This window comes from Cynocephalus volans, chromosome 3 (assembly GCF_027409185.1).
Source record: "Cynocephalus volans isolate mCynVol1 chromosome 3, mCynVol1.pri, whole genome shotgun sequence".
NCBI classification, from domain to species: Eukaryota; Metazoa; Chordata; class Mammalia; order Dermoptera; family Cynocephalidae; genus Cynocephalus; species Cynocephalus volans.
The window spans coordinates 67,616,786-67,632,228 of NC_084462.1; the positions used below are offsets into that span (position 1 = coordinate 67,616,786).

The 15,443-nt window shown below is 40.2% G+C and overlaps 1 protein-coding gene across 2 annotated transcripts in view; it reads right to left on the reverse strand.

Annotated features, from left to right (window-relative positions):
• Nucleotides 1-962: 962 nt before the first annotated feature.
• The window catches only part of BBS4 (Bardet-Biedl syndrome 4), a 53,006-nt gene continuing 38,525 nt past the window's right edge, over nucleotides 963-15,443 (reverse strand). For both annotated transcript variants that reach the window (XM_063089599.1, XM_063089598.1), the window contains 9 exons: nucleotides 11,294-11,347; nucleotides 9,454-9,581; nucleotides 7,192-7,246; nucleotides 6,135-6,203; nucleotides 4,969-5,121; nucleotides 4,696-4,867; nucleotides 2,862-2,931; nucleotides 2,109-2,250; nucleotides 963-1,543 (listed from right to left, as the gene is read on the reverse strand). In XM_063089599.1, coding sequence (XP_062945669.1) covers nucleotides 1,316-1,543; nucleotides 2,109-2,250; nucleotides 2,862-2,931; nucleotides 4,696-4,867; nucleotides 4,969-5,121; nucleotides 6,135-6,203; nucleotides 7,192-7,246; nucleotides 9,454-9,581; nucleotides 11,294-11,347 — 1,071 coding nt within the window. In that variant the 3' untranslated portion in view covers nucleotides 963-1,315. The remainder of the gene's footprint in view (nucleotides 1,544-2,108; nucleotides 2,251-2,861; nucleotides 2,932-4,695; nucleotides 4,868-4,968; nucleotides 5,122-6,134; nucleotides 6,204-7,191; nucleotides 7,247-9,453; nucleotides 9,582-11,293; nucleotides 11,348-15,443) is intronic.

A 15,443-nucleotide genomic window follows, 5' to 3' on the forward strand; every position in this document is an offset into this window, starting at 1 on the left:
TTTTTTTTTTTTTTTTGTCTTTTTCGTGACTGGCACTCAGCCAGTGAGTGCACCGGCCATACTTATATAGGATCCAAACCCGCGGCGGGAGCGTCGCCGCGTTCCCAGCGCCGCACCCTCCCGAGTGCGCCACGGGCTCGGCCCACATTTTGACTATTAAAGTTGGATCATTAATCCGAGATTTTCATTTGCCTTGGAGACTGGTACACCCCACAGCCTGAGGATCACTGCAGCAGTTAAGCCAAGGCTTGGTCATCACAGAGCTACTGAGCAGAGAGAGGTCTGTATCCGTCTTTCCTTGTGCAAAGAAAGGGGTCAGTCAGCCAGGAGATAAAAGTCCTTTCAAAAGCAAACAGCATCATGTGCCTTGCTGATTGTTGGAGCTGCAAACATAGAACCTCAAGACTTGCTCCCAGTTCTAAAAAGGAACCATCTAGGCCACCTTTTCCCTATTTCCTGGCTGATGGGGCCAATGAAGGGCTGCATAGGCCTTAGACTCCTTTACAGGCTCCTTGTGATCCTCATAACACACCTGGCCTTCCGTGTTTTAATTCTGTGGTACCCACCCAGAGCACAGTACTGGCCTCCACTCTGCCTGAGTCACGTGACTTCTCCTACTCTGGGGCCATCCTGCTCCTGCTTTTCTCCTATTTGTTCTGATGCTTCAGTTGGACTTGCTTCCACAGCAGGCTCTGGTTCCAGAGGAAGAAATGGTGGCTTTTTGAGTTGGGATGTTCCTCCAGCACTTAGTAACAAAATAAATAGCCTGAATTCTCAGCTCGACAATTCCAGAAGAAATTGTCATTTTTGCTGTTAAATTTCAAGAGGATTCCAAAACACACACACAAAAACCCCAAAAACATTTCAAGAGGAAACATCATATTTTCTGAGATTAGGGGGACTGTGATGTATCCTTGCAGTTATGAAGGAAGACCATAACAAAAAATAAAGCAACAGTCAAGTTTGCCTTCAATGAATCAGTGAGAGAAATCTTTAATTACCTGCACCATGCCAACTTATGATAAAGCAGTGAAAATTAAAGCAAGACTACATGACAGCGTATATACTATAGTAACATATTTCTAAACATGAAAATTGTAAAGACCCAGTGTATTGACCATCAAACTAAACCTGACAGTAGCTGTTACCTGCTACAAAGCTTACCTTAAGGGAACAAGTGCCAGTTTGGCCACTCTGTGGCTTTTTTCCCCTTCTGGCCAACACTACATTGAACACTTTATAAGTTTGAAGAGTGCAAGCCTCACTCAAAGCTATAATCTCTTTGCTGGGACATGTGCTTGCACCTGCTAGGTCTTCATGGAGCTTTGGGTAGCCTCCTTTCTGAGGGGAGCTTTCTGTATGCAGCTGCTGAAGACATTGCCTGTCCTAGAGCTTGATTAGAGCCCAGAGGCTGCTGCAAACTGGCAGGTTTGGTGGTTGAAGTAGTCCAGTGCTTTGATTTGGGATCTATAACTGGTTTAGTCCAAATCAGTGCCTCCCCAACCTGGAGAGCAGCTCCCAACTTCTGAGCCATCTCCACCATCTTGTGCCCATGTAGGAAGAAAAAAAAAAAAAACCACAGTCATTATTGGCACAGACAAGCCAACCTACCTCCAAGGGGGTTTTGGCTTCCACCAAGGGGGTTTTAGCTAAAATAGTGCCTGCTGGTACTAGCATTTGAGGCAGGAGTATTTATCACAAGGAAATCGTTCTCAAACAGCAGAGAAAACAGATTGCCCTCAGTGAAAAGCAAGGGGGTTCATACATATCTCAAAACCCAACAATTCAAATTTGGTGCATTACTGGGCTAAACGCTGCCTTTTCTACATGAAGGGAAGTGTAAGGAAGGTACAAAGAGACACAGACCTCAACTCAGTTGAGTAGTATTGGCAATAACATATAACCCAGTAAGCCTGAATTTCCTTTTATTATTTTGTTCTAGGAGAGTTTTTCTCAGGCTGTCACTAATTGACGAGCACATCCTGGCAAGAACATGAAAGCCAAGAGAGCCATGAGCCTATAACACCTTGTATCTGGATTATTTGGGTTGGACCCAAAAGACTCCTGGCAACTTGCTTATGATTCCTGGGAGCTAACCGAAGATATACCTCAGAGTCAAATTCCAGAGAGCTATTGTCCTTGAGTAGGTTGACTTTCTTCTCCATCTCCTTATACTCAGCCAGGGCGCCCCTCTTCTCACCCTGGTTGTATAGCAGCACAGCGTAGTTCAGGTTTACTAAAGGGTTGCACCTATGGCAGACAGGGATTCTATGGAGCTGGAGCTTTGTAACAAATGGTCATTTAGAGATCCTTCTCATTACACAAAAACAAAAAACTGGTTAAGTAGAGATTTCTCCATTAGAACACATGTGCTATGTGGACCTGTGGAGGAGAATCAAAGAATTAATTGCCCAACCAGCAAAGCAGGTATTGGGACCAAGTCTGACATTCAGCCCTCCACAGATACCACCGAGCACAGAGTTAAAAAAGGGATCCCTACACTGCTGTCTAGCAGATGCCAGTGGAATAAATCCTGGAAGAGTCAAGTTTATCTTAAACTGAGCCCAGAGTCCCATTTATATTCGAGCTAGCCCACTGCCAGCTCTGATTTTCTCTAGCCTCCTGACTTAAACATTTTCTGGACTGGAAACATTTTCTCAGAAAGTGTCAATTCCTGTTGAGCCACTGTGTGCTTAGGAACCACATCCTTCCACACTTAGGTCTGCTGTGAACAAAGGACTTGGAGGAGTGGCTGGGCTCACAGGCAGCACTTATGCTATGGCACCACATCATGACTTTGGAGAGTCCAACCCGACATTCCCAGCACCATTCCCAACATCATTCCCGACAGAACAGCTTACTTATCCAGGCGGACTGCTTCTGTGTAGGCTCTCTTGGCATTCTCTATATCTTCCAGATTGGTCAGAGCCACTGCAACAAAGAAAGTGAGCACTGAAAGTGGCTGGTGCAGTCAGCTTAGAAAACAAAAGGAATATTTCAGGACCACTCCCAAGCTGAACTCCTGTTTCACCCTCTCAGCTAATGGCACCACTGTTTACCCAACATTCAGCTTAGGTACCTGGTGCCATCTTCAACAATCCCTTCTCCACAGGTAATCAGTTGCCAAATTCTGTGCACCCTATTTTTGCATTTTCTTTTCTGACATTGCCTCTGTTCAGGCCCAGGTCATTGCAGGCTTTCCATTTTTTTCCGAGTGGCAATGTCCCCACCTGCCATGATACAGCCAGGTATCTTGCTGACTTACAGACAAATCTGACCACGTCACTATTCACTGGTTCCTCAGCACCTATAACAGTGGTCTTTAAACTTTTATTTAGCAACAGAATACTCTCTCCTTCCCTTCCGGTCAGTATTTCCTGGAAACCTAATATTTAAAACAAATAAAAACAGATGCTCTGGAAGTTCTCTCACCCTACCTCCCCAACAGCCATGCACTTACTCCTACCAGGCATCTAAGAGGAGATCTAGGAAAGCACTTGGATAAACATGGCCTCTTGGATAAAGTCTGAAGTCCTCATACTATACTCATGGCCTTCCAAAATCTGACCCAGACTATTCTTTCCTTACTCATCTCCCATCACATTCTCTAACACTAGCTAAAAGGGACCCTGGTGAAGTTTCATGGCTGCATGCCTTGTTCATAGTGGCTTCTCAGCCATTCTGTGCTACTCAGTTCCAGCTTGTCCTTCAGGATTTAGTGTGAAGGCCACCTCTACTTTGTAAAATTAGAAATGTTGATTATGCCTTACATTATGACTGTTACATTTCTATGTCCCCAGTAGAACTGGGCTATCTTTGTATTCAGTCAACCCCCAAATAACCACCACTCGATTGCTTTTGCAACCTTTCTCTTATAAATAAGAACCACAAAGTGATGAAAAAAAAAAAAATCACCTGAAGATCACTGTTAACAGAGCACATGGAGACTGCTTTTGGGCTTACATCTAGTAGGTTTAGCATATGGAGAAAATATTCCCCAGAAAGATTATTCAGTCATCAATTTTAAATTATTTGACCTAACAGTTTTTAAAGTGTTTAACTTATTTTTGTGATCAATTTTAGTATTTGTATGGCATAAAATGAAGTTTCAGGAATGGGACCACATTCCATATAACATTATGCTCAGAGGAGATTAAGAGTTTCAACATAAGATAGCTTGAATTGGAACTACCACCCAGGAACCAATTATATTAAGGTAACAACAATATTAATAATAGAAGACCCATTCTATAACCACAACAAACCCAACAGTTAATATTCATTGAGTATTTAATCATGTAACCCTCACATCAATTCTAGGTACACATAGTAAGTAGTGGAGGCAGGAGCCCCCGTAAAGCCCAAGCTGTTAACATTCAATATCTGAAACTCACTATAAATAAAAATGAATTACCAAGCCAAGAGAAAAAAATTGGAAAAAGATAAACCAGGGATGATCTTGATTTAGCCTGTTGGTCTCTGAGTAAAATTCCTCCAGGCTAGAAGCAACCAGGCACTTTGTCATCTTTTTCTTTCATATTTCTTCTAGGACTGTAATCCAGATTCCAATAGGATCTCCAAGCGGAATGACTTCTATTTGACTTTTAGCCATAGAAGAATTAGAACCTTCTATGATTCTAATTCATCTTCCCTCATTATAGACTGCAGAGGGGGTTTTCTACATAAATGTCTTACCAGCCAAGAGCATGTAGAGCTCCCCCATCTTTGGCTGGAAGTTGATGGCTGCACTGAGAAAACGGAAAGCTGATGCATACTGCTGCATAGTCAAATGGACAAGACCCAAATTATATAGAATCTTCCAATCAAAGGGTGCCAAGTAGTTGGCTCTTTTCAGGCAGCTGATAGCCTGCAGGAGAGAAGGGGCACTCAATGAGAAAGAGGGGCAAGCTTAGCAGACCCAATAACTGCAGGTATGAATGCAAACAAGAAGCATGAAGGGATACTCACTGCCACATATTTCTTCTTGCCAAAGAAACACATTCCAATATTGTTCCAGAGTGGAGGGCTTTCTGGAACAGCACAAGCTACAACTCTGTATTTGTTGAGGGCAACATCAAAGTCCCCGTGGGTCTGCATAATACTGCCTACTGCCAGGATGGCCTGAAAGCGTGGCACATGGAACATTAGTAATTCAGTCATTCCCCAAAGGCTGAAGCCTTCCTGAGTGTAGATACTCAACAGGCCCATCAGCGTAGACAGGAGTGAAAAACTTCTTCCAAGGACATAATATATCCAAGCTATTGGAACAAATGCTACTGAGGAATGTCCCTGCAAACCATACTGTGGCTCTTTTTGGCATAGTACAAAAAAGAAAAGATAAAATGTCACTGGCTTTACTCAGATAATTTGTTTCCTGCTTCTAGCCAGGAAACCAGTATTTCATAATATAAGGGCCCTTTAAGTAAAAACTGCCTTTAATCTGTTCTCTGCAGCCCCTACTTGGTGCACCAAGTGCCTTAGACACTTCAAATATACCTGTCTTTGGCTACTAAAGGTACAGCTCTTTCTGCTACAGAACATAGGGTGAGTCAGCTTTAGGTTGCATCAGTCCAGCCCTTTGATTTCTCTAAGGAAAGGTGTCAAGGTTGGGGAGCTGACAGTCAGGCTAATGTGACTTCCTAATTCAGGACTGAGTTTGTGTCCTTTAATAAATAGACTATCTTGCCACATCTCCCTCAATTATATTCATCCACTTGATGATCTTCCTTCTCAAACCCAAGGTCACATCTGGACAAAAGTTGTAACCTCAAATTCATTAGGAATCTGGAAGTCATCTCACCAGAATTATTTTTGAAAAATATAATAATTCTGTGTTGGCTTTGCTAATTTCCTAAGTAACAAAGTTTAACAAGGACTACCATTTTGCTTTCTGCAGAGGCTACAGGCTTGTTATAACAGATGTGCTCTTTTAAAGCCCTAAGAAGCAGAGGACCAACAGTTTACAATGTTTTCAAATAAGAAGAGCTACCTTTTATTTGTTTTTTCTAAGAAAAAAGGTAATTTCTCAGGTATTCAAAATGAGGAACCTATCCCCTTGCTTTCCAGGGTAAGATCACCTCTAGAAGCAGTGGAAACATCTATGTAAAGGCTCTGGGGTTCACACCCTGCAATACCTTGTAGTTGGTAGGGTCATAAGTCAGTGCATTTCCAAGATGTTCAAATGCCTTCTGGTAAATGCCAAGCTTGGGAAAAAAAGCAAACCAGAGAGATTACATCAGCAGGGAGATGGCAGTTAAGATGTCTGGTCAACTACACCCTGAACAGGAGCACACTGACTTTTGTAAATTCCCTTGACAAAAAAAAAGAGCTACAGATACCAGATAAAGAAAACTAAAAATCCCGATATTTGTGGTTTTTTCCTATTTTGTTGATTTGTCTCCTGATAAGGTCAAAGTATCTCTTTGCCAGGAACCATCTCTGCCACAGTAGAGCTGTTCCACATTCATGCCTGTTGGCAGGAAATGGGCTACTTAGCCTCATCTCCCTTGGAACCAACTTCTCCAGCCAAAGCCCAGGGGTAAGCTCCTGGTTCCTTTTAAAGAAAAATGAAATAGACATTAAGACCACCACAGAGGGAGAGCTGGGGGCAGAATCAACTGAGCAAGGAACTTGGGAAATTGGAAGGGGGAATGGGTAGGGCCCTCAGGGATTCCTGAGTCCTGGGTCCTCAGGCTGATATAGAGAAGTGATGGAATTAAAACAACCCCATTTGCACTCTGGAATGTACAGGGGCGAAGAGACATTTTATCCTAGATAAAGTATGTGTTATCTTCTCTCTTTCCTATTTGGACCTTGGTTAGGAAAAGTGAGCAAGAGAAATGCCCTTTGCCCTAAAGCTCTAAGAAAGGCTAACTTGTATCACAGTTTCTCCCCCCACAACAAAATAACTGCTCCCAAGACCAGATAGTTATTTCTCATATATGCTCCTTCCTTGGTTGGATAAGAATTATAATTGCACTAGGCTAAAATAGAATTGCTTCCCATTTGAATGCAGAAAATTAAGTTATTCCTTTAGCAAAGAATATCAAATACAGAAAGTAAGTTTCATACGTGCTTCATATGACCTTTAGTAAAATGTGTTAAATATCAAAATACAGGAAAACGACCACCCACATAAACCCAAAAGCATTTCTAACATCAATGCATGAATGCATAAAGAGTTTTCATTACCTGTAAGTAGAGTAATCCTAAAGTTGTAAGAAGTTCTGTATTTTCTGGTGAGAACCTGCAACGTAAACATGTTCAGAGGGAAATAAGATGGGGATGAGAGAGCCTGAGACCAATGCATGGTAATCTGCCCTCATGCAACACTTGAGAGACTCCATTGAGCCTCTTTCTCACCACAGAAATTCCTGAAGGCAGTTTGGGAATTTCCTTCAAAAGCAGATCATCTCATTCCTGGCTATAGAGAGGACTGTTCAGCAAGAAAGAAATGGGACCTAGAATCCAGATGCCTTTTAGGGTCTTTTCTTAGGGCCAAAGTCTTAACCTATGGAATATTTTGTGTGACTGACTTGATTATACTGATAAAATTAAAGAACAATGCTTTATAAACCAAGTCAGTCTAGAATACACATACTCATAATTTAGCCAGTCCCCTCTTGTGGGATTTCTTTTTTTTCTGTTCTCACTATGCTCACGATGGCAGGGAACATACTTTTGGGGGGTAATTTAGGATCCCAAGGCCCCTAGTGCTGTGCTCTCCAAATTAAACAAAAAGCCATAATAAATAAACAAAAAAAGGAAGACATATACCAGCCCTAGGAAAGAATCAGCCAGTGGTCTTCAGGAGTAAACACTGGCTTAAGTAAAATATTATCTGCCATCCCACTGATATTGTCTTTGTCACAAAACCAAAGCAACAGAGTTGACATGATTTGACTACAGGATTATCAGGCAATTTCAACAGTTCAAATGCCAAAGGACAAGGAACAATGTCTTCTGCTTCTCAGGAATAAGGTGGGTACAGGTAACCTGTAGGGAGACGAGAACCAGAAGAGCCAAAGCCCCAGACAGGGGAGGCCTGGACTAGCCCAACACAACTTTCAATTGAACTGAGAATTTGCCTTTCACTTTGATTCTAGCAGCACTTACTCCCACACCACAATGTGACTATTCTTTTCAAAGCTGTGGGTCATGAACAATGGTCTCTACCTTCTCAGTGAGGTTCCAAATGCTCAGCTGTCTCCTTTTTCCTCCTGGGAAATTTAGTGACTTAAGACATTGACCAGTCACTGGAAGAATGTTCCCCTTAGGATTTATGTGTGCTAATCTCAAAGAGCCAACCTGTACAAGGCAGAGGTCAAGGCTCAGGGCTACCATCCAGCACCACAGAGGCACTTAATATACATTCATTGCTCCATCCTACTCACCCATGACTAAAGTCTCTTTTGCAGCTTAACAAACCAAGAGATTTTTCTGTCTTTTTAGACACAATACGTGGTTGAAGAAAATTCAAAAAGCAGTACTGAACCTAACTATAACCAGAAAATTTACTACCATGGTAAAAGACAGAGGTAATTAATTAATTAATTAAAATCTTAGTTCAGAATCTAATCATCAAGAATAATAGGCTTTGAGCCATAGACCAGACATTTTATTAAGTGACCAAACAAATGAGACATTTATTAAATCACTTTGCTACAGCTATCTCACTTAAAAGAAATAAGACAAAACCCCACACAGAAAAGACAAGATAGCATGTGTCCTTAGAGAGGCAATGTGGAACACCATCATGGGAAAGCCAGTCAGTTCCATTATCAAAAGGGGTTTGGATTACCCTAGTGATGTTTTAAAAAAGCAAGATATTGGTCTCATGCTAATAAGGCTAAATGCTTATTACTGAACCTGTCCCTACCTAATATCTCTAGAAGAGGACCTGTTATAAGGTATAAAACCAAAATGGAGACTCCAGCTGACCCTAAAATCTCTCTCCTTCCTCTTGAGCACATATCTGCCTACTTCCCTGGCTGCTAAGTATGGTCACATAACTAATTTCAAACCATGGAATGGGAGCAGGAAATGTGTGTACCACTTCTAGGTCATTTCAAACTTATTACTATGTGCTTATTCTGTACTTAGCCTCCTGTACCATCTCCTCCCACAACAGCCTAGAATGTGGATGTCACTTTACAGTAATTCGCTTCAATCATGCAGGTGAAGAAAACAACCTAAGGAGTGGTGAGTTAATAAGGAAGAGCCTGGATCCCTGCTTGACCTTGTAGAGCACAGTCACCCTGATAGGTGAGAAAGAAACAGTCTACCGTATTAAAGCAATTGGGAGTGCTTAACCTAAACTTTAGCCTAAACTTTACTCTAACTCATACAACTAGGAATCAGTCACACACACTCTCTCTTAGGCTTGGGATTTCATATATCCACTCAATTTTTTTTTTAGTTTTTCATTGCTTTAAAGGAAACAGACACACTTACTCCACTGCTTTCTTATAGATTTCGATGGCCTTGTCCAAGTCTCCCTCCAGCAAGTGGATCTTCCCCAGCATTATGTAAGTCAGATCATGCCTGTTAAGATGTAGGGCATTGTGCAACTGGTCTTGTGCCTAACGAGTTTGATGGAGTAAAGAAAACCAAATCATTATCACTGAAAGCACAATGGCTTTACATGGCTAACGCAAAAACAGAGCTCTTGCTATTCTAATGTATGAACATCACATTTCAGCAAACAGCCCCCACTCTCCAAAGAACAAAACATACCAAAACTGTCCTTCCTGACAGGAGTCACTGTTCTCTGCCTCTGGAGTCACTTGGGAGAGTTTATACAAGATGATTAACCTTTCTGAATGTTTTCTGCTCCTTGACATTAACATCTTTGACTCACACTTCATAAGTCAAAAGGGATATCATAGTACAGTGTAGAGTACTGTACCAAACTCAATTCCAGTTACACCACTGACCAGCTGCACAACCTTCCCCAGGCTGGCCTCGTTTTCCTCATCAATATGATGATACATGAATGAATGGATTGTCTTAATTTATTTACTCAAGTATTCATTGAGTGCCTATTTTTCTACGTGCTAAGTATACTAGGATTAACAAAAACTCCTTGCTCTGGAGGAATTTATATCCTGTAGATGAACAAAATGGCTGTTTAGTCATCCATTGATTCAACAAATGCTTATATAAATGCCAGGTATTGTATTTTCTTAGCCTGTTAGCTTTACAGTAAAATCTGAATATAATTCTCCTCCTCAGTACAGGTCCTACCAAAGAGCTGGCTCAGAATAATCCTGTGAATAGAAATGCACTGTTCAAAATATTCTTTGAAGAGGAAAAAATCTACCAACCACATATATATAGATCCATCCAGAAAACCCAAGGGGCCCACTAAATATATATATTTTATTTATTATCTATCTCACACGAGAAAAGTTGCTCGTACACCTCAATTGTTGATGTGCAGATTTTTTTTCACACCCATGGGGGACAGATTTGAGTCACATCAGTTTGCAAATTGACACAAACTAAAAATTGTCAAATGAGTATTAACTAATTCAGATTCTCAGTCCTGGTGGCATTGAAGAAAGGAAAATAAAAATTGATAACCACCAAGCGGGAGCTTTATGAAGGAAACTCTACCCAACCACACCATCATTAACTTTCAGAGCTCTCAATAATTCTATCTATTCCTCAATTAAGACATAATTGTTTTTTTCTTTATCTGTATACCAAGGTAAGCTCAAATTGTTTTCTCTGATATAAGACCCTTAGAGCCTATAGCTTAATTACAATGAAATATAAATTCTCATCATGGAAAATTACTGAAAATTTAAAACTGAAAACTGCAAATTATCAGAAATCAGATCCACTTAAAATTTTAAATTCATTTTCAATGACCTTAAAAATTAATATCAGCTGCTGTCAGAGCATAAGATAGCTCACATGGTCATGATTATACCTTTAAGACTTAAGGGTCCACTTTTTTATATTTATATTTTATTGAACATTTGTTTCTATACTGGACAATTAAACTGGGGGTAGAGAAAAAGAAGAGAGGAGAAAAGCAGTTAGATTGCCATTCCCTCATAATATTTCTAGACTTTTCCACTTTCTTGTTTAAAGCAGGAAAAAAAAAAAAAGATGAATAATGGCAAATAAGAATTAAAATGGGGATAAGTGTATAAGGCACTTTAAATTTTCACTTCCAAAAAACTTCTGCAAGCACTACGGATAATACAAAATGGCACCTGTGTAACAAAAAGTGCATCATCAGTGAAATCCTCGGTCGACCACCATCATCACTTCTGTAACTTACCTTGTTGAACTGCTTCAGATAAATGTAGCAAACTCCTAGGTTATGGCAGATCTCCTATACACAAAAGAAAAGACAACAGCTTAGGTGTGATTCCACAGTAAGTATTAGAGTGAAACAACAGTCATCTAGAGATTATTATTGCTCAGTAAAGTTTAAATTTTAACACATGCACTACAGTCAGTCTTTTTAGTAGAGTTCAAACTCAAATATATTTAATTGTACAAAATTAGTTCCTTAATATAAAAAATGACAGATTATAAGAGATAGGGGCTGGCCAATTAGCTACCTTGGGAGAGCTCACATGGTGCTGATAACACCACGGTCAAGGGTTCAGATCCCTGTACTGACCAGCTGCCAAAAAAAAAAGAGAGAGAGAGAGAGAGAGATAAAAGCAGAATAAACAGGTAATCTTCTTGGATCTATGTGGTACATTGGGGTACATAACCAGCCCATCTCCATATGCTTTGTGCCTTCTGAGAAGAGACTACCCACAGCTCCTGCTGAGAGGGCTGATAGCCACATAGTTCCACCTATAAGGCAATATAGATAGAGATGATAGATAGATAGACAGACAGATATGGATATCTTTATCTCTATATCTGGATACCTGAGTCAGTTAAGCGTCCTTTCCCTAGGTATCTGGAAGTAGAATGGAGTTAGCTAGTTGCAAGCACTAAATTCACTAGGTGACATGGACTTGGAGACTGACAGCGCCATCTGGAGGCCACAATGATGAAATATACATATTTGGAACCAGTCTGCAGAAGTCTAGAGCAGAGGTCAGAAAACTACATCGGCCCATGTACCAAATTCATTCCCTACTCTTTTTTGTAAATTAAGTTTTATTGGGACACAGTCATGACCACTTGTTTTCATATGGCTCTCTCACACTAGAAGTGCAGAGTTACATAGCTGCAACACAGTCTATATGAAGCTGCAAAGCTTAAAATATTTACTATCTGGCCCTTAGTAAAAAAAGTTTGCCAATCTCTGATCTAGAGAAAGAAAAGATGAAGCAGAAACGCAGAGTAGCTACCTTGGATGCTGACAGCTTTCCAGTTCTACTCCACTGCAAGATCAACCTGTATCTACTGACCTTAATTTTTATGGAATCTCTTGAATTTCTTTATAATAAATCTCCCTTTATTTAAGGTAGCTTTGGAGAAGGAGAAAGGGTAAGGAAACTGCTCTTGGGAAACAGAAAAAGGACCACCCTGTTAGTAGTGGGGATGTGTTCTTGTCGGAGGAAACATGGACCCCAGGGCTGAAAGACAACTGCTTTAATGTTTCCCAAGTCTTTTAAAATAATAACAAAACAGAAATCACTGATTGAGCATCTGCTATACATTAGGCTCTATGCCAGATGTTTTCATATATATTACTTTAATTTTCCAGCAAATCTGCAACATACATACAATTTCTCCAGTTTTACAGATAAGGAAGTTGAAGCTCAGAGAGGTTAAGTAGTTTGCCTAACTTAACACAGTTAGAAAGCATGAGTGCTGGGATCTTTTTTTTTTTACTTTTTTAGTTCTATATCCTAAGGAAAATTTCAACCATATATAAACATAAAATTACCATGTACTCATCATCCTATCCCAATAACCATCCAATCCATACCCCATCTGCTCCCACTACTTTTGTAAGCAAATACCAGATAGCATAACACTACATCCACAAAAATTTCAGTATATATTTCTAAAAGGTAGGTCTTTTTTTAACCTACCCACAGTACTATTATCACACCAGAAAAAATATATAGTAATTGTTTTATGTCAGATATTTAATTATGTTCAGATTTCCAACTGTCTCATAGATGTCTCACATTAAAATTTTTTTTCTTTGGGCCGAGCCCGTGGCGCACTTGGTAGAGTGCTGTGCTGGGAGCGCGGCGACTCTCCCGCCGCGGGTTCGGATCCCATATAGGAACGGCCAGTTCGCTCACTGGCTGAGTGCTGGTCACGAAAAAGACAAAAAAATAAAAATAAAAAAATAAAATAAAATAAAATAAAATTTTTTTTCTTAAATCACGATTCAAATTATGTCCACATTACAAAGCACTGGGACTTGAACTGAGGCCTGCCTCCAAAACTTGTGTACTCTCCACTTCATCATGCTTTACGAATGTACACATGGAGACAGATAAGGAAGAAATAGAGCCTTTCTTGTCCTCTAACTTTCCTGAAGGCTAACCAACCCTTACCTTTTAAAACCATTTACCATAGATTATTTGACAAGGCAGCAGTATGCCTTAAACAAACTGACTGACAGAAAAAAATTGGAAAGGAAAATAGAACAAATCAGAGTCAAATCCTGTCTTTCATGAAGTGAGGGAATCCAGCAGACATCCTCCAAAGGCCGCTGGTACAGTGGAAAGATCCCAGATCTGAAGTGAAGAACCTCCTAGATTCTAGGCCTGAATTTTAGCTCTGGTTTGCCACTACCTCGCTGTGTGCCCTGTCGCAAGTCATTCCAACTCCCAAAGACTCTCCTTCCTCACCTGTCAATAGAAGAAATTCTCCCTACTTAACAGACCTGTTCCAAAAGTCAAATAAGATAATGGCAGGAGGAATTATTATCCCCCTGTTGCAGCCAGACTGTGGAATACACTGAGTCCAAGAAAGTCCAAGTCCAAAACTACACGTTTTCTACAGGCACTTATGAAGTATGCAGGCTAGAGTGTCTGGCTGTTTGGGGAATGACCACCTCTACTGGTGCCAGTGGTTATCTCAAGTGAGTCAGTAATACCAAATAAGCTCCTTCAACCAACTGGATGGATTAACCAACATGCTCCATCTCCCGTTGTGACCCTGACCTCTCCTGTTTTACCTCCTCCCTACCTCCTTCTGTGGGTTCCTTTCTTCCACTAAGTCCTTCAAAACCGATTTTTTCCAGTGTTCCATCCTCACCTCTCTGCAGAGTGATCTCATCCAATCTCATGATCTCAGTTACCACCTTTTATGTTATTTTTGGCAGCTGTCCGGTACAGAGATTGAACTCTGGACCTTGGTATTATCAGCACCACACTCTAAACAACTGAGCTAACAGGCCAGCCCACCTTTACATTATTGATTCCAAAATACATCTCTAGCCGAGAACACTTTTCAGATTTCTATATCCAACCATGTATTGGACACATCTCAATTTAGATATCTGACCAGAACCTAAAACTTATCACATCCCAAATCCTCTTAATAACAGGATTTAACCCTGCTTTGTTATCATCACTTTCTCCACAAACTTGTTCCCCAACTTTCTTCCTGTATTTCCTATTCTAGTTGATTGTCCTATAATCCACCAGTCCGTCTTTGCATAATCTAGGGCAAAGCCCAGTGCCTGGCACATAGCAGACATTCATTTGCTGAAAGAATGACTGAATGAAAATTAAATAAATTTTTCTTTTATCTGTAGCTTCACTTTGGCCATTTGCTATAAAATACTCTGTGGCATAAAGGCTCAAAACAACTCAGTCTTCAGACCTGTAGAAGAAAAGTGACTGACAAACTGAACACACTTCAAAAATAATAGGGCCGTAAGAACTGAAGAAACCCATGCTAGTATAGAGATACTAATCAATGTAGTCCTTCACTCATAGATATGAATGTCTCTCCAAGAAAAATCAAACACTTGTAAAAACCCAACAGAATGAAAAAGAAGAACCAAAATGAAGAGAGGAAGAAAAAGATAGTTCTGGGAAGCAGAACAGCACATCAAGAATCAGAGACATTGGAGAGGCTACTCCAAAAGAGAAATTACAAAGTTCTTGGAAATTAAAAACACAATAAAAAATGAAATTAAGTAAAAAATATTGAACTATTTATATTGAACAAAATATAAATAGTTAAAGAAAAATGATGATCTAGAAGATAAGATTGAGGAAATGTCCCTGAATGTGCAAAAAAAAAAAAAGACAAAGAGGTAGAAAATGAAAGAGGCAAGTTAAGAGACACGGAAAATAGATAAAGAACATGTCTAATAGACAGTGGAAACAGTGCAGCAGAGCTGCTAGTTGTCTACCTAACGTCCACTCTCCTCTTTTTCCTTACTAACAGAACCCTAATTTTGTTTAGAGTGGCAATGCGTCCAGATAAAACACTACATTTTTCAGCCTTTGTTACAGAAGGAGCAGCTGATATGACACATATGACAC